Source organism: Macrosteles quadrilineatus, unplaced genomic scaffold (genome assembly GCF_028750875.1).
Source record: "Macrosteles quadrilineatus isolate MER2022 unplaced genomic scaffold, UCM_ALF_1.0 Scaffold_1__1_contigs__length_201487025, whole genome shotgun sequence".
Classification (NCBI taxonomy): Eukaryota; Metazoa; Arthropoda; class Insecta; order Hemiptera; family Cicadellidae; genus Macrosteles; species Macrosteles quadrilineatus.
Window position 1 is genome coordinate 123,326,047 of NW_026542594.1, and position 24,552 is coordinate 123,350,598.

Genomic DNA, 24,552 nt, shown 5'->3' on the forward strand with positions numbered 1-24,552 from the left:
CGTAAAACGGGCACACAGCTAGTAATCTCTAAATCCATTCTCATCAAGTATGACAGTGTCATCCTTGATGTACTGTACATATTATAAGCCAAAGCTATTTATGAATGCAGAATAAGTGTAGATGATCGGTCTAGCTTTGTTACTGTTTAACTGATTCTGTAGTCAGGATAATTTTTATCCTGTTATTTATTTTCTTTTGCTCAATGATCAAGGATAGCTGGGTCCAATTTTGGATGCATTATAAAGCTACTGATTTTTCTGAGGATCGAACTGGTAACTTGCTACTTTTTATACGCAATATCAATAACCTTTCAGCTACCCATCCATATAAATAATGGGAGAGCTGTCTTTCTTAGTTAACTTCAAATCTACTAATTAAACAAGATTCAGGTTTAGGTTTCCAATGTTAATGTAACAACCATTACTGAGTGAGATCCAAATTGACACTTTTTTACTGTAAACTAGAGTGGCGAGCAGGAAGTGCATGTGTGCAAGAACCCTTCCCCCCATTACCGATTCACCGCCACTTGGTGTCATTTCGTATAATTATTATCATTTGAGATAGGGTGCCATTTTGTGATCTCAACCATTAATTATGTTGGATTAATTGAATAGCCCTAGCTTGTAGTGGTGTGACTCTCAGTGTTAGGAGCTTTTACCTCAGAGCCACGTGCCATCATAGTTGATGACGATCGTAGTTGATTGACAACATCTTTACCTATAAGACTTGGCCTTTAATATAAAAATAAATCATTTTCCCAAAGATAAAACGGTATGAGAGGCTTTGTGACGTTATCAGTTCCTTTTTAAATAGTGCTGTTCTGTATTAGGTGGTGAGCTCAGAGGTGAATCTGTCAAACCCCAGACAGCCTGAATGGACACTACGATCTGACACCATAGTGGAACCTCAGCAACAGAAACATCAAGTGATTTGTGATGTCTTTGAAGCTTTTGCTAATTTGAGCAATATTGGACTTATTGTACAAGAACTATGAAACCAACAATAAAGTGATTGAATACAGTACTTGTAGCTGAGACTCGGATAGTCGGGTCGGGAGTGTAAATATGGTATATTTCTTTATTTAACCCAATGCTCTTTGATTTCAATCACAAAATATTTTTCCTACAGTCACCCGACAAAGTTGGCTTCCTTGTACTGTTTATAGTACAGAAAGTTGTTAATTGGTGCATATTTATACTTTGTCGTACGGTTTATACTTTGGCGCACATCAGGATTCCAACAAAACAACACAAAACAGCGTGGTTTTATTATGCACGTAATCCATGTACGCTTGGAAATAGGTTGGCAACACTTAAAGATTACAGTAATACTATGAGCAGCTGATTGACTATTCTAACTACGATTTAACCTGTCATTTCGTGTTTATAGTTCATGTTCTCTTTTCGGCATTTCTGAACTTTCTGGACTTTTCTTTTAAACGTTTTTAAAACACTCCTACGATCTTAATAAACAAGAAAATACCTTTAAAGCAATTTTTTAGACGCGGAAACCACTTGGAACTATTTTCTCAAGTCGCGGAGCACATTTCATGCCGAGGAAAAAAATAGCGAAGTGATACAGACCGGACTACTTTCTCTAGAGCACCTATTTGTGTTGCCAGCTAAACCTAAAAACGTGTTGTATAGTGTTTGAAAGACTAGTTATTTATATGCTTTATAGTGACTGTAGGAAAAATATAATGTGTAACACGAGTGCAAAAGGCCTTTGCTGCACTCAAGATCATTCCGCACTCGCCTGCGGGTCGTGCGTAAACATTGCTCTCGTGAGCAGCAAAGTGCCACTTTGCTCACTAGTTACACAAATAACTATTTTCTACAGTCACCTGACAAAGTGGGCTTCCTTGCACAGATTATAGTACAGAAAGCCTTACCTTGGCGCACAGTTTTTACTTTAGCGCACACCAGTATTCCAACCAAACAACACAAAACAGCGTGCTTTTATTATGCATGTAATCCGTGTACGCTTGAAAATAAGTTGGCAACACTTAAAGATATTACGACTATGTTCAGCTGGTGCAGTGTTTCCCATTTTTTTTTAATGTTTGGATTTAACCTTACCTAAAAACATGTACTACAATGTTTGAAAGAGTAATTATTTATATGATTTATAGTAACTGTAGGAAAAATATAACAAGTAAACATTTCTCTCGTGTGCAGCAAAGTGCCACTTCGCCCACTCGTTACATAAATAACTATTAACTATTTCTTACAGTCGCCTGACAATATGGGCTTCCTTGCACTGATTATAGCACAGAAAGTTGCTAATTGCTGCATCTACTTACTTTTGTCGCAGTTTTTTTTTTTTTTTTGCTGCACACCAGTATTCAACCAAACCAGGCCTGTTTTTGACCCTATCAGGGCCCTAGGCACAACTAATAGTAGCGCCCCCTTGCTATATATACATACATATAAATATATATATAACATATATATGTAAATACAGGCTGTCCACCGCCCGGGAAATTCGGAAATTATGCGTCATTTTTTTAATGTTGATATGTTCATGATATTGCTGCGATCATTAAAGACGATCATGTAAGACGTTGTGGAAGACGTATACACAACCACAGCAAATGAATAGTCAAGAGTTTTGCCGCCATTGCAGATGATGATGATGTCTACCTGACCTCGGGAAGTAGTTAAAATTTTGCCGCAATCGTGGGAGACAATTACGATGTCTACTCGGGATTGAGAGATGATAGGGAATGATGTCTACACAGCCGCGAGGGATGATCAGAAGTTAACCACGATCGCATGCAAATTGCAAATACATCCACCAAAATCTTTTTATTTTCAAATTTTTTGGCGCCCCCCCAAAAAAACCAATTGATTCGGTAAATCAGCCCTGAACCAAACAATACAAAACAGCGTGCTTTTATTAGGCACGTAACAAGTGTACGCTTGAAAATAAGTTGGCAACACTTAAAGATATTACGACTACGATCAGCTTGTGCAGCGTTTTCCATTTCGTTCAATGGTTGGATTTAACCTAGCCTAAAAACCTTTTGCCCAGTGCCTTTACTGCACTCTAGAAACTAAGTACCCTTTTAAGCCAATATCAATTTGGCAGCTGGAAGTTCCATTAATGTGAAAGTTTGCTACAATGGGGGTATTGTTATAGTACTTGCTGACCTACAAGTGCTATTAAAAGTGCTACCTACAACAGGTTTTCTTTAGATATACTGAAATAGCAATCAGGTACAGGGACTGGCAGGCTAGTCCCACCCTGCCCACACCTTGAATCAGGGGATCAGCCTGTACTATGGTATTTTGACAGTAATATTGGATTTGGATAGCATCATTACTTTTCAAGTACCAGTAACCTTTTACTTAAATCCTGTTTTTGTTTTTGGACATTTTTTAAGCGACATAAACACTGTGTGAGATGGGTTGAATAACACTTTATGTTTATGTTAAATCACATTTTATTAAGTCTTTCAATGGGGTGGTACCCAGTTTACTATTGTTTACAAAATACTATATACAATACAATATATATTATTTTGACTTGTTCAAAGTGCTGTTTTTTTTCTCAAAAAATTATTCAATTTACATTGGAAAGAGGAAAGACCTATGTATTTTGACAGTAAGGCACTCATAAAGATGTACACCTAGTATTCATCAATAAGAAATATTTATGGTATAAACACTTTTCTGATATTATTTAAGAATATGTCATCAAAAGTAGTAAATATTAGATTTATTTTGTTAGGGTGAGTACTGTTTGTATTTTTAAATAGATATTCCAGCTTTTAAAACTACATTGATAATTTACTTGAAAGTACAAAAAATACATCAAATAACACTTATCCATATATAAATCCCAAAGTACCCAGGGAATTTTCCGAAAACTACAAGTAACACCCCCATAAACCATATACTTAAAATGTTTGTCATGACGCAAAACAATCCATGTTACCTTGCGCGTAACTATCCATTATTTCATAAATTGCCCTTTCTAGTAATACCTTTCTAAAGGAAACTTTGCACATACCTAATTTTAAAAATACCTCAGCTGTACTTATGCATATGCTATTCATTCAATTTATTACCTTATTAAAATCAGGTGTGATTATTTGTTTGTATTAGTTTATTCTGTTTTGTTTATTTCAGCTTCAATAGTTTTATTAATACTTATGAAGTCAAACGGGGAGAAGCCCATGGGTAACAGCTAGTATTATTAATAAATAATATATTTACACCTATACCGTTTTCTCATAAGACGGTAAATACATATAAAAGTGGTAGGTGTTTATCGATTTTGATTGAACACTCCAATCATCATCAGACCCAATAGGCGAATTTGGTTTTTGAATAAACAGTATAAGTGTAAAAATATAAGTGTGTATGTTATTACAAGAGTTATTTGACATATTTTTTTTACTTTCAGGTAATTTAATAACACGTGCGATGCTGATCAATAAGTTATTTATTGATAATTTGTAAACTATAAATTGAGAATTGCAAGAGATAATTTATTATTATTCATCTCATTTATTCAAACTTTTTTCATATTTTTTTCTCTATACCAGTTTAGAAACTAAAAAGAATTTTATCGTTGAAGTTTTTTAATCATATCGACAGCCTGTGAAAAGTAATACAAAGTATTTAGTTTTAACTGAATAAAACAAATAAATCAAATGGATTATGATGCTGAAATAAAGACGAGTATAATTTGAATTTTTGTGTTGACAGTTCAACTGCGGCGGACCTGTCATATGTCTGGTAGATGGTCGAATGTGTGCCGCTGCAGATGGGGTGGGCGAGTGTAGTCGGGGCTCGGCCCGTTACTTGGTAGTTGAGGCAGAAGACTTGATCCTCCTCCTGTGATGCTGAAACTCGAGTTCTATAACATAAAATAATTGTTTATCCATGGTAAATTGTAGCTTTGGAAGCCTCTGACAAAATAGGTTAATTATTGTCACTAGTAACTTGTGAAGCCCCTGATCCCATCTTAAAGGGTGAATTGAAGTAAGAAATTACTGAATTGATAAATAAGAGGTCCAGAGCTTATTAAAACATTAAATACCCCCTTTGCAGCAAACCTGCAGACTAAGTAAATTTCCATTTACCTGGTTGGATTTTTACTAAAATATTTCCTTAAGTTGCCAGGTCCATTTTCTATCTAAATAACAATTTCAATGAGTACCAGTTTCAATGGTTTGCTGCTACAGGGAACTATAAACTATTCTTATGAAATGGTAATAGTAAAAAGTAAACAAATTTGCCAAATTTGATCAAATAATCATCCATAAACAGGCAAACTACAATAGTTTATTTATTCTCCACAAGAATAACATAGGAATTTTAAAATTAGGCCTACAGTTTTTTCAGAATTTTGTAAATAACCTTTAACCCTACAACAAAATGCTTCAATATACAAAATTATTTGTTTTTTTGTGCTCTTCACGATGGTTTTAATGAAAACTGGACATTTTATTTTATATTTTAAGAGTGAAACTAAAAAAAAACAATTTTTGAGAAAGGGGAGTATAAATGAAAAGTTTTAGTTTTGAATGAACAAACAGTTTGCTAGCCTTCTTATCATCAGCTGGTTCTTTAGCGTTTATTATATTTTTGTAGCCCAGAAATGAGGGATAGGTTTTTCCAGTTTCAAACCATCAAAAGCGACTTTTTGTTCTCTGTATCAAACAAGAGTAGATTTGAAATATACATTGATTAATGTAGCCATTTATGGTTCCTAGTATTTTGTGGCTTTTTACTTACTCTCGACCGGTCCCTATGTTTCCTGAGCCGTTCAAACTCCTCCAACTCCTGCTCTGGCAGCTGGTAATGAAAGTTGTCAAAGTACGGATGTGTCAGCAGCTGTTCACATGTCCATCTCTTGCTGGGCTCCTTGTCCAGGCATCTCTGTAATTCATAATATTTGTGTTTCCTTATCATTAAAAACTAGTGTACTTGTTGCTCGAAATCGAGCAATTGCAAAGAAGTAAAGTAGTTATTTAAAAACAAATAAAAGTCATCATAAATTCCGATGAGTTTAAAAGACTCAACTCATAGATTACGTACCTAACAGTTCCATATAATCAACATTTCTTGTAAATATTTTATCATTTTTCAAAATTTAATCTGGTTTCTTAATGTTTCCCACTCATAGCCGCATTAGGTTGTCCGTGTTGATCTTCGTCAATGAAGACCGTTAATACCCTGACGATGCCGTATTAACGGTGAAACATGTAGGTTTTTAACCTAACATCAAAAACATTTGGATTACTTGACGAGGTAATTATACCACTATATTATAGTTAACATCCTTGTTCATTGTTTGTGGGAATATTCATATTGTAGCTGTAGGTGTTCTTCATTATATAGGTTGATAACGATGGTAACTTTTTTTTTAAATCTCTATTTCTTCTACTTGGTGGCGTTCTATGACTTTGCTATGTTTCCATGGTTAACAAATCGGCTCTTTCAATGATTTTCAAGAAATATAGTACTATGTCAATTCATTTTTCTTATTTGGTAAAATATATAAAATTGTCCAGGCTTTCTCGATTTTTTACATTGTAATATGTACGAATGTAAATTAAAATAGTAAATACTAGCAGAGTACCCGTCCTTCGTACGGGGTTGGCATATAAGTATTAATGCTTATTGCAGTTATACTCAAGCTTTGCATTTGCAATGGGGGAGGACACAGTTTGATAAAATTTGCTTCTTTAAATTTACAGTACAGTATCCTATAGCCACACCTGCCTACTACTATATAAACATCTACCATAGCCATATAGTTCTACCACTTCACCTAAACAATATAGAAAAATAAATTATTAACATTCGCAAAATATCACAAATGATTCATGAAATTAAAAATATAAACATAACTGAGTTCAAATTAGCTGTTTTCATAAATGTTACAAAAATTGTGCTGCACCCTGTTGGCAAATCTTATAACTTTTTTATGCTTTTGCATATAATAGAACAAACTTTTTAGTTGAACCAGCTGACTAAATTCTTTAATTACCTTTAAATATGAATACTCATAAGGTTAACATGGGGAACTATAAAGCCACTAGGGCGGAGCCCGAAAGGATTTTTGGGATAAGAATATGCCTATATGTTAATCGGGAATGTGAGCTATCATCATGCCAAATTTCAGCCCAGTCCGTCCAGTAGTTAAAGCGTGATTAAACTTCAAACAAACAAACAAACACACAAACTTTCACATTTATAATACTAGCTGTTGTACCCGTGCTTTGCAACGGGAAGAGGACACAAAATAGAAACATTTTAATCTTTACATCTGTTGCATATAATAGTTACACATCCACCAACGCGCTTTTAGAAACAAAATTAAACTTTCATGGCCTTAGAAACGTTTAAGTTATAACTTTTAAATCTGGTAAGTAGTGGATACCACCATTTTGGTTTTGAATAATTTTAAATATTGTGTAGGCTGATATGAGAAAAAACTGACCAAATCTTTGAATAAAACTTTCACATACATGATTTACCTTAATCTCCCTTAATTACATACCTTTTTTCTTTATTTTTGACGTTTTAAATTTCAACTTTGAAGTTGCAAAAATACTAATTATTAAATTTAAATGAACATGTTTTTAATTTCACTCTTCTTCGTATTAAATCACCAATCCTTCCATCTTCAGTTTCTTCACTCACAATAAATCCATTAGCAAAACTAACTCAGCTGTTATAAACTTTAGAAATATTGTTGTGCCTTATCAATAGTCTTTTGAAATATTAAAGAAACTATATATATATACTATAACAAAATTTTAACAAATAATTTAGCATTAAAGACAGCAGACAAAAGTAATAAGATAATCAAAGCATCCAAGGACTAAAAAATGTAATAGCAAATACAGTATGTTTCATTGCATCTCTGATTCTACTCTACAAAAATATCAACAAACAACTTAATATACAAACCAGTTCTTTTAATCAGTTCCATTGCCCATTGCATTTACATTTTCACACTTTTAAGTAAACATAGTAACAGATATTTCATTGATTTTAGAAATAAAAGAACACTGTGTACTGCTTAGTTTTATGATATTTCCCTTGGTTTAATTTAATCAGTGTGGTAAAACACAAATAATAAATTTATCAAATAAAGTAAATGGGAACTGAAAGCTATGTTAATATAAAATAGGTGTATTTTGTATTACCATTTGATAATTAAATATACTTACACATATACAATAGATTTTAGAACACAAAAATCAACGACGAACAATTTAGTTATTGATGATATTCTTTAGTTTAATTTAAGCATAGGTTTAGGAAAACACAATAACTAAATTTACCTAAATATACCGGTACATATAAAAAAAAAAAACAATGTGTGTGCAAGTTATGTTAAGTTAATCCAACACATGTTAAGCAGTTTGAATTTATTTAAAGTAGCCTCCAAATTCATACAAAACATCTATACATTTTAATTTTCTTACTGTGTCCATGAAAATATATTAATAACATTATTTTCATAACACTAATCGAAAGCAGAGCCATTTTTTTATTTCTATAATCATTGACATTGACATTTTTTTTATTAAATACACCAACCACATAATTGTTTGAAATATTATATTTCATTTCATTAGATCAGCTGTCTTAAATTGTAAAATATGCAATTTGGCAGTTCTTGTTTATTTTGAAATGTCAAAGCAAATGTAAACATTGTGAGTTCTCATTGCAGCCATGGTGACCAATCAATATTTACTTTTGAAATCCTCACCTCAGAACTTTTGAAGCCAAAGGGGCAAAGCCCATGGTCAGTATTGAAGTGTGAATAGTCCTATAATGGTCCTTGGTATGGTAACTATATTTTTGTAAAATTTAAGCTAGGTTGTTTTAGTAGTTTTCACACCTATTAGTAATACACATACAGACACCATTAGATTTTTATTTAATAGTATAGATTAGTAAGATTTAATTTCAACAAAATCAGTAAATGTACCCAATGTGTTTCATTGAATTGAAAAATAAATAACAGCTAGTAAATTATACAGCTGATCAAAATGTAAACAATTATGTTATTCATAAGAATAACATGGGAACTTTAACAGCCACTGGGGCAGAGCCCAAGGGACTTCAAAAATGTAAGGTAAGTTTGCAAATTTACGCGACACGTTCTTTCCAATGAGACGTCAATGGATAAAATCGGTTTAGAAATGGTGGAGGAGTTCAACCGACAAAGTTTCATGTAGCGTATTAATTATACAGGGTGGTAAAAAAGTCCCTGGACAGTTAAATATTTTAAAAAATAATGCAGATAGAGCTACAATACTTGGTACAAAGTTACAGGGCATAAAACTCTATTTTAACACATATTCAGTGATCCAATAACTCTTCAGGGGGAAGGCCCACAAGGAGTCGGAAGAAAATCTTAAATGGAAGCATAGGTCAATATGCACATCAAATTAAAGGTCTTTTTTAGTAGAATACAATGCCGCAAACCGCACTTGAAAAGGTTGATCCTGCGCAAAATGACAGTTGTTCAAAGATTCATTTAATTTACAGAGTGAAAATTTAAAAACGTACGTTTTCAGGAAAAGCACTTTGCAAAATTTTTCCCCCTTTTTTCAAAACTTTTATTATTTTTTTTATTTTATTAACATTTGAAGTTTTATAAAATGTTCATGGTAACGCAATATCTTTGGTAGTTTTTTTTTTAAAGAGCATCTTTAGTGGAAAAACACAAAATCCTGTCACGACCATAACGGACGTTTAAATGAATATTAAAAATAGTTAATATTATTTTTATAACTATGTTTTGCTATAAACTAATTTACTTTTATGACCATTATACAATAAAAAGGTCACTGAGCTTTTGGTATATTTGGTCTTTCTAGAAAAAAAGAAAAGAACTCAAAAAATTGAAAAAAAGCCAATAAAATCTTTTTAAGTTTGTATAACTCCGAAAAAACTTACCAGAGACCCGAAAAATCGTTATGTTTGTATAGAGGTGTGCTTCTTTTGTGTATAAAACATTAAAATATGACGATATTTTAATTTTTGAATTTTTTATGATAGAAAACATAAACGTGATGGTCAGGGACAAGCGGTACGGTCGTGAATTGTCTGGAATAATCTAAATCTTTCTAAACAATCCTTCAATTATACTGTTAGATATAATAAAATTATGTGTTTCAATTGAACTAAACTGTTCAATTTACAATTATATTAAAGTTATTGTCATGACCAAACACACTATAATCCACAAGGCTGGATTGGTCGTGAAAAAAACCGCGATGGTCGTGAAACTTTGGTCGTGAAATTACGTGTTATTTGGCTCTGTTCTGGCAGTAGCCCTGCACCTCATGCTCGAGGATACAAAGTGGACTTCTAGGTTAATCTAGCAATTGAAATATCTTATAAACAAAAAATAACACCATGTCTACTTCATCGAATGACTACGTACGGTCATGGACACACCAAAATTACAAAAAACACAATCTTTCCTTTATTAATCTTGTAATTCCTCCTTTCAACTCGAAACGACCGGCACTACAATCCTGACGTACACCCCAAACTAGTCTCTACAACCAACTGACTTCATCGACGCCAGGCTTGCCACTGTCGTGCCCCAAAGTTGAAAATTTTTCCCAAATGGTCGTGACGCCAAATCGAGGGACAGACTTATTTTGTCATGGTAGTCAGTTTGTAATGACAATAAAATTATAATATGCTCCTTTTTTGTAAGTTTAATAACCATTGATGACATAAAAATATGGCTTTATATATTTCGGCATGAATAATTAGTCTAAAAACAGCGTGAAAGTTGGAAAACGTACCCTAGGGACACGTCATGGTCGTGAATTTCGAGACTTTAAAAATACGAAAAAAATACCTAGAACCTATTTAAAACCAAATAAATGTGTGTAACATGTTGCCCCCGTCCCAAAAAATATTAAAACACATAATAATAAACTACAAATCTAGTATCTACGAAGTAAAAGGCCAGGGACATGAAAACGTACGTTTTTAAATTTTCACTCTACATTGCTATTATACGCTTACTCCTCAGGGGGCACAGCCCTAGGAATCGGAAGAAAATTGTTAACGTAAGCATAGGTCGATATGCACATCAAATTAAAGGTCTTCACTAATATAGATTACGATGCCGCAAATTCAAGCTCAAAAGAATGCCTGAGTAAAAAATGACAGTCGTTCAAAGATTCAAAATGGCGGATTCAAGAAATCTTTGAACATCTGCCATTTTGCGCAGGATCAACCTTTTGAAGTACGGTTTGCGGCATTGTATTCTACTAAAAAAGACCTTTAATTTTATGTGCATATTGACCTATGCTTCCATTTAAGATTTTCTTCCGACTCCTTGTGGGCCGTCCCCCTGAAGAGTTATTGGATCACTGAATATGTGTTAAAATAGAGTTTTATGCCCTGTAACTTTGTACCAAGTATTGTAGCTCTATCTGCATTATTTTTTAAAATATTTAACTGTCCAGGGACTTTTTTACCACCCCTGTATAGATAGATATGTATAATTTGTGTCAGTGAAACTTCTTGACTACAATTACTCAAAATACGAGCTGTCGTCAGCCTATGTATGTTACATATTCAAGATGTTAATTTTTTTTGTCTGAAGAAAAGTAAATCTTCGGGGACTGAAATAGCATGAATTATTTGTACCTTGCATTATTGAATTATTAGGAACTTTGAATAATTTTTTTTGGATTAAAGGAAACATTTAAATTAAATAGACATTTTTCAATGGCTTATGAATGCCAGTTTTTTAGTCCATCGGGAGGCACAAACATGATTTGTAATGAACAGCAAATGGTTTTCACAGGTACATATAGTAATCTTTGGTTGCTGTGGTGACGTTAGCTCATGTAAATACAGTTTAACCATAAGCCTCCTACGCATACAACATATTAAGGATGAAGGATAATCGACCTTTAAAAAATTGGAACTACTATTATTTGAGGTTGCAGTTTTTGGGATCAATTGCAGTGAATCACTTAAAATGATACTCATTTTGAGGTATTTTAGAAGATGTGTTGGTTCATAGGTGGTAAGTTGATTCATTAGATTTAATATGAGAATGTTTTTTAAAAACCCCATGGTCTTAACTGGTTTACATTGAATTTGGTCTAAGTAAAAAAAGGTTTGAGATGTATTTTTTATGGCAATTTAACCATTCTCAAAACTAAATATGCTAATTTTGGCACTTTTCTGCTATTTAAGAGGATAGGATGGTGGTGGCTATACATGCTTAATTTTCTGAACATGCCTCTACGGTACAAGCTCTCAACATTCTAAAACTAGTTTTTTTCCAATGCTTGTGTGCTTGTTGTGCTCTTAACCATTCCTGTACGGCCTATAATATGTATACAGACAGCAACATTAATAAAAAATAAAAAATTTCTTTTTAGCGAATTTCCCATATAGGGAATAAGCTATTACCGTAGTACTCATGGTAAGACCTGGACCTGGGACCGATTTAATTTTTCATTTTGAAGTCCCTAGAGGCCAAAAACACCATCCGTTCAAATTCATATATATATATATATATATATATATATATATATATACACACAAGAATCAATCTTGGGTCACTGTCACTGATGATGTCCAAATGAACAAAGTTGGCAGCACTGACAACCCCCACCGTGGCCATCATAAAAAAACAGAGGATTCAGCTCGGCGGAGAAACTGCATAAAAGGGACATCGATTCCGCCCAACGATTTCGCCCGACCGAAAACGTCGTGCATTAAAAGAGGCCTAAATGAATCATTCAATTCGGTGCACTCGTTCTCGAATTTAAATTTGGACAATTATTAGTGCTGCACCCTGTTGGTACATTTTGTAACCTTTTAATGCTATTGATCATCACAGAATCAAATGGTTTTAGTTGAAACAGCTGTTAAGATTCTTAAATTCCATTAAAATATGAGTACTCATAAGGTTAACATGGGAAACTCCAGACCCACTGGGGCGGAGCCCTTTTGACAGATCTGCACCAAACTTCACACAAACCATCCTTGAATAATGCTTAATAATGCCTGAAAGTTTCATTACAATCTGTCGAGCGGTTTCGGAGTCCATAACGTTCAAATATATATATACAAACTTCCTCTTTTATATATAAGGATATCTTATCTTACTAATATTATAAATGTGAAAGTTTGTGTGTTTGTTTGTTTGTTTGTGTGTTTGAAGTTCAATCACACATAAACCACTGGACGGATTGGGCTGAAATTTGGCATGATGATAGCTTACATTCCCGATTAACATATAGGCATATTCTTATCTCAAAAATACTTTGGGCTCCGCCCCAGTGGCTCTGTAATTCCCCATGTTAACCTTAAGAGTATTCATATTTAAAAAAAATTAAAGAATTTAGTCAGCTGTTTCAACTAAAAAAGTTGGTTCTATGATATGGAAAAGCATTAAAAAGTTATAAGATTTACAACAGGGTGCAGCACTATATTTTTTTTGCATTTATGAAAACAGCTAATTTTAACCAAGCAGCAACAAAAAACTGTGATTCGCAAATGAGAACTGTCAAAGTAGGATTGTTTACAGTTATGTTTATGTTTTTCATTTCATGAATAATTTGTGATATTTTGCGAATTGTTGATAACTTATTTTTCTCTATTGTTAAGGTGAAGTGGTAGAACATTATGGCTATGGTAGATGTGTAATACTATAGAATACTGTAAATTTAAAAAAGCAAATTTTATCAAACTGTGTCCTCCCTTATTGCAAACGCAAAGCTTGAGTATAACTGCAATAAGCATTTTATACTTATAGATTCCAGCCCCGTACGAAGGACGGGTACTCTGCTAGTACATATATATATATTTGTGTCCGTTAGCGCGATAACTCGAGCAAAAATGATCCGATTTTGATGAAATTCGGTACAAACGTTGGTGAAATTTGGTACGAATTGGTGGCAACATCTAAGTCGAGTACATCGACAGAAGAAGCGACGGTGGTAGAGATGGCGACAGCAACAGAGGCGGCGGCGATGTCAAAGGCACCAACGGCAGCAGAGGTGGTGGCACGAGGAACGGCGGGGAGAGCCAAGGCAAAGGTGTGAGAAGACGACTCCAATCTCGGAAGGCGTGGAAGAGCAAATAAAGAGGACAGTTCAGGTTTTTTTATTTAAAATTACATCTTTTAATGTTTGTGGGTTAAAGGCTATTAACTAGCAATCATTGTGATGTTTTTGAGTTTATTAACAGGTATGATGTAATTATTTTTTTGGAAACTTTTATTTCAGAGGAGGATAAAGAATGGATTGGGTCTAAGTTTAAGAGTTTTAATATGTATTCTGAGTTTGCTGTTAGATTTCAAAACTATGGTAGATATATCAGTGGACTGGTTGTGTTGTTAAACTCGGTGTCACGGTTCATAAATAATTTACATTTTAAAGTAGTAAATGTTATAGTTGTGGTAGAAGCTAAGTTACTACAAAGTGATCAAAGTATGCTTCTGATTCCTGTTTATTTAAATTTTAATAATTGGGCTTATGATATCCATAGATTAATGGAAACTGTAGACCAACTTCATAGTGAAAATATTATTATTTATAGGGGATTTAAAAGCGCATTGGGCAGGAAACAAAAGATATGCTTGAGGGTGCTATTAACTGGTCTAATGATAGGTTATCAGAACAAAGAAAATCCAAAGTTATTAAGGTAAATAGTAGAGGCAGGAAATTAATCGAGTTCAGTGAAATCAATGGTTTTACAATTTTAAATGGGCGATCTTTCAGTGATTTAGAGGGAGAGTACACTTTCATCGGTTCCAGGGGCTGTTCAGTCATAGATTTAGCTTTAGTTTCAGCTGGTTGTCTGCACTTGGTCCACGACTTTAAAGTGGCGGCATACCCAGGTTCAGAGGTGTCTTCCATTTTGCGGTCAGTCCATTTACAGGTCAGTCCATTAACCGGTCAAGTGTGGGGGTGAGGAGGTTCTAGGGGGGGGGGGGGAGGTTTTCCATTTTGTGGTCAGGTTTCGATTCCTAGAATACCTGACTATTTTGAATGAATAGGTTCCATGCACATAAAGCAGCAACAGTTCTTGAGTGTTTGCAGATGTCAAGTTTTAGATCTTCACGAGGAGTTGTTGACGGAGCCACTGTTATATTAACAGACAGATTCTTCTGAAATCACAAATCATGTCTCCATGATATTATTAAAATGCACTAACTATATAATTTGAACTTAAATAATACGGTAATTATCCAACACGTAGGTATTACCACCTTGCAGACAGCAGGTAAACTATTTTTGCAAAATAAATTGTTTAGTCAAAAATAAAGCAGGTGGGGGGGGGGGTGCATAGTTTTTGGTCACATATTTGCACCAATAGTTGTACGACGGCCTGGCTCCCCGCTCTGAGTCATCAACCTGGCTCACATGTTCTCGGGATTTTAGAAATATGTGACCGCAAAATGAAAAAATATTTTCAACCCACCCCTCCAGATTTTTGGGTTGACCGGTAAATGGACGGTTTTGCTCTTGACCGGTAAATGGATGACCGCAAAATGGACACAACCAGTTCAGATCACCTTCCAATAGAAGTCAGCTTTTGTGTTGGTGGTCCTGGTGCGGTAGTTGAGGAGGGGGGGGGGGGTGTCTGGTCCCTTTGTTGCCGAAACTAAATTGAAAAGCTACAAGATATCGACGATTTCCGCAAAAAGCTGAACGCTTATGCCTCTCAAATTGAATTCATTGATAATAACCAAGATACTGTGGACCTGATTATTGCAACGATTAAAAGCGAGCGAAAGTGAATTGCATTGTTTCAAAAGATAACGTTTTACATAGCAAACAGCCGTGGTTTGATTTTGATTGTTTGGTAGTACGGAAGACCTTGTTTCACCAACTTAACTTGTTTCGTAAGACTACCTCTGAATTGGCTAAGTTAAAATATCTGGAGAGCCAAAGACGTTTCAAAAAGATATGTAGGAATAAGAAAAAACTATATTTTGATCAATTAATCGATGGCGTAAGAAATGTGAAGGACTCAAAATCTTTCTGGAAAGCCATGAATGTTTTAAAGATAAAGGATCGAGATAAGGGCGTGGGAAACATTGCACCTGATAGGTGGGTCAACCACTTTCAGAATTTGCCCAACCCGTCGCTGTCGTCTGCTTGCGTAAGTTTTGCACTCCCTCTAGTTGAGGACAATGACCTTGATTGCAATTTTACACTGCTGGAATTAAAGACCATGCTCTCAGGAGTAGGATGTAATAAGGCTCCAGGTGTAGACAGGGTGTCGTATGAGTTGTTTAAAAATTCTCCTGATGTTTTTATGTTGAAGTTATTAGATGTTTACAATAACATGTTTTTCGAATGTAATTTAGCTCACAGTTTAAAAAATCCATAATCTTTCCATTACATAAAAAGGGGGATATTAATCAGGTTGAAAATTACAGGGGTTTGTCATTCATCAATTGCATTTGTAAAATATTTGTAAGTTTTATGTTTGAAGTAAATACATAAATTGATAGGTAAACTAGGTGGCGGTCGCAGAAGCAACCACAAAATTGAGCGGGGTCATCAAGGGTTCATATTATATTGTTTTTGTCATACTACAGTAAAAACAGTCGTTTTTAATGCATGCGTTGCGGGTCTAAAGAAGCATTTTTACTCTTTAGGGAGTAAAAATCGTTTTTAGCCTCTATGGAGTAAAAATCAGCTGTTGTCAAGTCAGTTGCAAATTTCGATTGTAAACAATTGCATGTTTCGAAAATATGTATCGATTCGTGCTTCGTAATCATTTTAACATACAGCCTACAGTCTCTTCCCATAGCATTTTAGCATTACAGATACATTAATCCATTCCCACACTCAACACTGCTCACCTTTATTACTACCACCCCCTACGTCGTGGACCTGTTTCCCTCTCTTCCCATAGCATTTTAGGATTGGAGATACAAATGTAGGTATTTGCCAAAGACAGTTCCCACACTCTGCACTGCCAGCCTTTACTACTTCCTTCACCACTTCCTACGTCGTGGGGCCTGTTTCCTTCCCTTCTCATAGCATTTTAGGATTGAAGATACATTAATCTAACTGCCACAGACGGTTCTCACAATATGCTCATACTTTACTACTTCCTAAGCAACTTCCTACGTCGTGGACCTGTTTTCCTCCCTTCCCTTAGCATTATTGGATTGCAGATACCTTAATCTATTGGTCATAAACAGATCCCACACTCCAGACAGCTCGACTTGACTACTTCCTTCACTACTTCCTACGTCACGGACCTGTTTCCCTCCCTTCCCATAGCATTTTAGGATTGCAGATACCTTAATCTAATCGTCATAAAGGGTTCCCACACTCCGGACTGCTCGCCTTTACTACTTCCTTCACTACTTCCTACGTCGCGGACCTGATTTTCCTCCCTTCCCATAGAATTTTAGGAATGCAGATACCAATCGTCATAAACAGTTTTCACACTTCAGACTGCTCAACTTTACTACTTCCTTCACCACTTCCTACGTCAATGGACCTGTTTCCCTCCCTTCCCATAGCATCATAGGATTGCAAATACCTTTATCTAATGGTCATAAACAGATCCCACACACCGAAAAGCTCACCTTTACTACTTCCTTCAACACTTCCTACGTCACGGACCTGTTTCCCTCCTTTCCATTAGCATTTTAGGATTGCAGATACCATAATATAATCGTCATAAACAGTTCCTACACTCCGGAAAGCTCGCCTTGACTACTTCCTTCACCACTTCTTACGTTACGGACCTGTTTTCCTCCCTTCCCATAGAATTTTAGGAATGCAGATACCCTAATCTAATCGTCATAAACAGTTTCCACACTCCAGACTGCTCGCCTTTACTACTTCCTTCACTACTTCCTACGTCACGGACCTGTTTCCCTCCCTTCCCTTAGCATTATTCGATTGCAAATACCTTAATCTATTGGTCATAAACAGATCCCACACTCCGAACAGCTCGCCAATACTACTACTTCCTTAACAAATTCCTACGTCGCGGACCTGTTTTCCTCCCTTTCCATAGAATTTTAGGAATGCAGATACCTTAATCTAATCGTCATAAACAGTTTCCACACTCCAGACTGCTCACCTTTACAACTTCCTTCACCACTTCCTACGTCAATGGACCTGTTTCCCTCCCTTCCCATAGCATCATAGGATTGCAAATACCTTAATCTAATGGTCATAAACAGATCCCACACCCCGAACAGCTCGCCTTTACTACTTCCTTCACCACTTCCTACGTCACGGACCTGTTTCCTTCCCTTCCATTAGCATTTTAGGATTGCAGATACCTTAATATAATTGTCATAAACAGTTCCTACACTCCGGACAGCTCGCCTTGACTACTTCCTTCACTACTTCCTACGTCACGGACCTGTTTCCCTCCCTTCCCATAGAATTTTAGGAATGCAGATACCCTAATCTAATCGTCATAAACAGTTTCCACACTCCTGACTGCTCACCTTTACTACTTCCATCACCACTTCCTACGTCAATGGACCTGTTTCCCTCCCTTCCCATAGCATCATAGGATTGCAAATACCTTAATCTAATGGTCATAAACAGATCCCACACCCCGAACAGCTCGCCTTCGGCAGCATCCTACGTCACGCACCTCAAGCTAGTGTCGTCATTTGATTATATTTACGACCGATACTGTTTCTGTTTTCTGTGGAATAATGCTATCAGCTATTTCTTTATCTACTGCATTCAAAAGTCAACAGCTGATCATATGTCTTTGTTTATGTGTCAAATACTGTTTCCATAAGGATTACATTGAAACTTTGAGACCCAGTGGGGCGGACTCCTGAGAGACTTTTTTTAACGCCATATAGATGTTGGAACTCACCGATATGGTCTTTATCACCATGCAAAATTTTAAAACGTTTGATTCAGCCGTCTAGGAGGAGTTTGCGTATTATGAAATGCATAAGAGTCGACGTATAAGAGCTTCGCTCGCTCCGCTCAATTAGTTTAATAAAATATAACTGAACTTATTCATGAGTCAAAACTAGAAACAAAAACAATAATGATAACAACTTAAAAGTCATCTGCAACTAAACAATGTTAAAAACATATTACTTCTTTCCACCAAGTTTAGGCTTCTTCAATTAACCTCCTCTGTGGCCTGAAGGTCCTTGTTGATCTTCGCAGCTGAGGAGGTACATTCGGGTAGGGTAAAGCTCCTGCAGTGGATGTTCTAGATTGTAGCTGAGGAGGGACATTCAGATGTTGTGAAGCTACTGCAGGGATTGCTCTAGGGCTAGGAAATACAGCTGGTGATCCATGGTTTTCTGAATTCCGAATATGTACTTCTGGATTTTGTACTTGGAAATCTGAAGAAGACAGTAGCTGTGGTAATTGTTTAATGCATCAGGGGTCGTCTTCCTCTTCCGATTCATTGTCTTGGTAGCATTTCCAAATTTGACTTGTATGTCTTTTAGTGTGTCCATTAGAATCAATCAACCATGTGTTCCTACCTAACTGTCTAAATATGGTTCCTATTTTCCATTTTACTTTCCCTTCAACAAAAGTACGAATGTACACTTTACTCCCAATGGAAAAGCCTCTGTTTATTATATCGCAGCACTTCAGAAGGTTTATCTCTTGTGAAGGTTTGATAAAATCTAATTTAGTTCGCAGATTACTGTTGGACTTTCACTCATGATCTGTATATAAGCTAGCATGTGACTTTTAATTTTATTGAAGTCATATGTTTATGTTTTTATATTTGATTATTGCCTTTGTGTTTTTCCTTGATTCAATTAAACACTAGTTTTCTATTCTGTCTAAATTTAATTTGATATTCATGAGTTTTAGAGTCAATTCCACATTTAATATGCTCTTCCCTTTAGGTTATGGGCCCAGAGGGTTCTAGACTCATGAATTTAATATATTCCCAAGTAAAATCTTTTTCAATCTAAATAATTTATCAGTCAGCCTAGGTTGAAGTGTAAAGTTTTGTTCTTGTAACATCTCATAACATTTTCACAAAATGACTAGTACTGTAAATTACCGAATTGAACCTCTAAACAAAAATAATTATGATACTTGGAGAATTCAGGCACAAGCAATATTAATACTGTAAAATCAGATCTATGGAAATATGTCTGTGGTGAAGAACCATGTCCTGATGGTACAGATCCTGAAAAGAAGAAAAGCTGGTTGAATCAAGACTTGACAGCAAAATCTGATTTAATACTACTAATCTCTGCAGGTGAGCTTAGAAATATAAAAAGCTGCAACACCTCAAAAGATATTTGGGACACTTTAATTACTATTTATGCATCTAAAGGTCCTGCCCGTAAGGCAACACTTTTGAAGAAATTGATTCTACACAAATTGAAAGATGGACATAATGTAAGTAATCACTTAGATGAATTTACTGATGCTGTTGATAAGTTATTAGAAAAATTAGACATTGTCATAAATGATGATCTTTTGTCCATAATGATGTTATACAGTCTTAATTCATCATTTGAGAACTTTCGAGTCGCAATAGAGTCACGAGATTCTCTTCCTAAACCTGATCAGCTAAAAATTAAAATACTTGAAGAATTTGATGCTAGGCAAAAAGAAGTAGTAAATTCACACTCTAGTTGAAAAACAAAGCACTGACGGTGCATTTTTCTCTAAAAGTTTTAACAGCAAGCACAAAAACTTACATCAAAATTCAAAGGTTTTCTGTAAAAAATGTGGGAGAAATAATCATCCAACAGAAAAATGTTGGGCAAAAACTAAATACAATCACAAATCTTTTAAAACAGAAGAACTTTGTCTTTTATCCGGAGAATGTAAACCCAAAGACAACATTTGGTGTCTTGGCTCTGGTAGTACTTCTCATATGTGTAAAAATAGGGAAGACTTTGTTGAACTTTCAAAAACTTCTCCTAATCACACACTCAAACTTGCATCAAAAAATCAAACTACATCAATTGAAGGTAAGGGACTTGTAAAACTTACTAAGGATGGTTCAGTTGTTAACATCCTAGACACACTGCATGTCCCAGATCTAACAACAAACCTTCTATCTGTAAACAAAATCACTGAAAAAGGATCTAGTGTAACCTTTGATCAATATAAAGCTGTAATTAGAAACTCAAAAAATGAAGAGTATTTGCAAGCAACCAAAATAAATGGTCTTTACTATGTTGAATTTGATGATTTCGAAAATGCCAATCTTGTTACAAACAGCTGTAAAATTAATGAATGGCATTTAAAACTAGGATACATAAATGAAAGCGATTTAAAACATGCTCTTAAAAATGGAACGATTAAGGGACTTGACTTCAATCCAAATGAAAAACTTGGTGATTGTGAAGTATGTATTTAGTCGAAAATGACAAAATTGCCTTTCCCAGTACGAAATGATTTAAAGGAATTAGATTATTTGGAAATAGTACACTCTGATGTTTGTGGACCGATGAAAGTCACATCCCCAGGTGGTTCTAAATACTTTGTAACTTTTACTGACGAGAAATCCCGTTATAGTAAAGTTTATTTCCTCAAACACAAGAATGAAGTTCTAAAATATTTCAAAATATACAAGAAGATAAAGTTTCTACAAACGGACAATGGTGGTGAATACTGTAGCGATGCATTTACGAAATATCTACAAGACAATGGCATTCAAAGACAACTTTCAGCTCCCTATACACCAGAGCAAAACGGTCTTGCCGAAAGACTTAACAGGACACTACTTCAAGATGTCTCATGACAGAGTCGAAACTTGCTCCAATGTTCTGGGCTGAAGCATTGAACACAGCAAACTACTTGCGGAATCGATGTCCATCAAGAGCAGTCGATCACAAAACACCTTTTGAAATGTGGGTTGGAAGAATACCTTCTGTAAATCATCTTCATGTATTTGGAAGCAAAGCCCTTGTTCTGAACAAGAAACAAACTAAAAGTAAATTTGCTCCTCGAGCTATACAGGGAATTTTCGTTGGATATTCAGAGATCTTCAAAGCATACAGAATATGGGTCCCTGATTTCCGAATTGTAATTGAAAGTCGAGATTTAAAAATTCTTCGGCAATTTCTTAACTTAAAAGTATATTTTGATTATGAGTTAATAAATCAAGAAGAAAACGATGACAAAGACTTGGTAGAGAACAAAAAAGTTCTCCTACGAAAACTTGAATACAAAACAGTGAGTTTCAAGAACACAAATGAAAAGCACCAAGAAGCTCTACACCAAGATGATCTTTCAAACGGAGATGTCCAAAATGAGATACCTGAAAACGAAGATATTCATAATGAGACAAATGAAGATACAATTGAAACCTACAACGAGAATCACAAAGATGATCCGAGCACTAATGTATCTACATCTACCACTTCCCGCCCTCATCGTGACACAAATCCTCCCAAATGGCTTGATGATTATGCATCATATTATTCTGCTCTTGAAAATCCAGATGATGATAGCTCTGAAACAAAAAATGATCCCTCATATTGGCATGAAGCTATTAAAGAAGAGATAATATCTCACCTGAAAAATAAAACTTGGGACATAACTAACAAAAAGAAAGATATAAATGTTGTAGATTGCACACTAGTCCTGAAAGAAAAGTTCAATGCAGATGTCTCATTAGAAAGAAAAAAGGCTCGTCTCGTAGCACGAGGATTTTCTCAACGACCTCTTATTGATTAGGAAGAAACATTTCCTCCCTTTAATATTCACCAAGATCATTTGTGAGGGGTAGTGTTGGACTTTCACTCATGATCTGTATATAAGCTAGCATGTGACTTTTAATTTTATTGAAGTCATATGTTTATGTTTTTATATTTGATTATTGCCTTTGTGTTTTTCCTTGATTCAATTAAACACTAGTTTTCTATTCTGTCTAAATTTAATTTGATATTCATGAGTTTTAGAGTCAATTCCACATTTAATATGCTCTCCCCTTTAATTACGACCCAAGAACAAAAATACAGGTGTTTGTCCAGTTGCAGTGTGTGTAGCTCGATAGCGAAATAAAAATGCCCTCAAGTTGTCTGTGAACAAGCTAGGCTTTTTATTGTACTGTAATTTGTTCAGAGCTCTTTTAAAGGTATCTACATTTTTCTCCACTTGTCCATTAGAACTTGGGTGAGCTACTGGAGTCGTAATATGTTAGATATTATTGCGCAGGCAGAAATCTTTAAAACCTTGCGAAGTAAATGAAATTCCGTTGTCTGAGACGATTGTTCTAGGTATGCCATATTTACACAACAAATTCTTGAGCGCTTTGTCCTTTATTGCAAACGGAACTGGCCTTGCCTTTTTGTAAATAGGAGAAGCGTCTTCCTTTAAAATTAAGTGTGCTGTGAATTTTGTACAATGGCCGCTTTTGTTACAAAAGAGTTCCTTATTATAATCAACTTAATTTACTTAAGCTCATTCTTGAGTGAACTTTGAAACCCTGACCTTGTAATGTTTCCAACTTCCTCGGAAACCCATAAAGAATCACTTTGTAATGAATTAAGTGGCAATAAGTTTATTTTAAGCTCCTCAATCCAGTCTCTACCTTAAAAACCCTGAATGCCACCTTCAGCAACGTACAGCTTTAGCTCTTGTTCACCAATCAAGTTTATGCAATGACCACTATAAGATGTCAGTTTTGTATTTGAATGTAACAAAGGAAATTTTCCCAATCTTTCCCAAGTTCGTCGACATATAACAGAAACACAACTTCCTGTATCTAGTTGCATATTAATTAAAACTAGTATCCCTGTTGCTCGAATTCGAGCAATTACCAAATATTACCTAGGCGTTATTTCAAAACGAATAACAGTAATTTTTTTTTATTTCTGATGACTTTAAAAGATTCGACTCAAAGATTATGGAAATACTCAAGATGTACATAACAGATCGATATAATCAACATTTCTTGTAAATATATCTTATCATTTTTCAAAAGCTGATCATGTTTTATAGTGTTGTCTACAAATAGCCTTACTTATAGCCGCAAAAGGTTGTCCATAGTAATCATTATAAATAAAAAATAATAAAAAAACATAATTTCTATTACTTTTTCTTGGTGGTGTTCAATGACTTTCCTATGTTTCCATAGTTTGGAAATCTGCCCTCTCAATGATTACTAAGAAATGCAGCACAGTGTTGATTCAGTTTTCTTTTTAGTATATCAATTTATCCAGGCTCTCGCTTTCATCTATTGTAATATTTACGCCAACCCAAATAGTAAATATTTCATTTCAACCAAGTCAGTAAATGTTTGTAGCAAACTGTTAAATTAGCAAACTTATTGACTGTTTACAATTAACATAGTTCTTTTCACTTTTAATTTCTGACAACAGCTGGAGTTTCATAACAATTTTTGTTTCCCATGTTAATTTTATGGAGAAATACGAAACTTTAAAGGGCCACAGGGCCTCACTCTCTAATTATTTCCCTAAAAATAAAGTTTCCTGCACAACTTCATGTTACGCTCTTTCCAATGACACCAAAAACATGTCAATCGGTTCAGTAGTTAAGAAGGAGTAATTGCCACAAAAAACCTGCTTGCGTATTTAATAAGTATCGATACAGATAGAAACCCAAATTGGAG

At 34.9% G+C, this 24,552-nt stretch overlaps 2 protein-coding genes across 5 annotated transcripts in view; one reads left to right on the forward strand and one right to left on the reverse strand.

Moving 5' to 3' along the window:
• Window positions 1–1,056, forward strand: part of LOC128984266 (uncharacterized) — an 89,635-nt gene extending 88,579 nt beyond the window's left edge. For both annotated transcript variants that reach the window (XM_054403570.1, XM_054403573.1), the window contains exon 6: window positions 831–1,056. In XM_054403570.1, the coding sequence (XP_054259545.1) occupies window positions 831–995 (165 nt within the window). In that variant the 3' untranslated portion in view covers window positions 996–1,056. The remainder of the gene's footprint in view (window positions 1–830) is intronic.
• A 3,549-nt stretch (window positions 1,057–4,605) lies between these two features.
• The window catches only part of LOC128984318 (cyclin-dependent kinase-like 4), a 163,276-nt gene continuing 143,329 nt past the window's right edge, over window positions 4,606–24,552 (reverse strand). For 2 of the 3 annotated variants that reach the window (XM_054403628.1, XM_054403632.1), the window contains exons 7-8: window positions 5,749–5,892; window positions 4,606–4,867 (exon numbers count right to left, since the gene is read on the reverse strand). In XM_054403628.1, the coding sequence (XP_054259603.1) occupies window positions 4,736–4,867; window positions 5,749–5,892 (276 nt within the window). In that variant the 3' untranslated portion in view covers window positions 4,606–4,735. The remainder of the gene's footprint in view (window positions 4,868–5,748; window positions 5,893–24,552) is intronic. The other variant, XM_054403638.1, reaches the window with a different exon arrangement.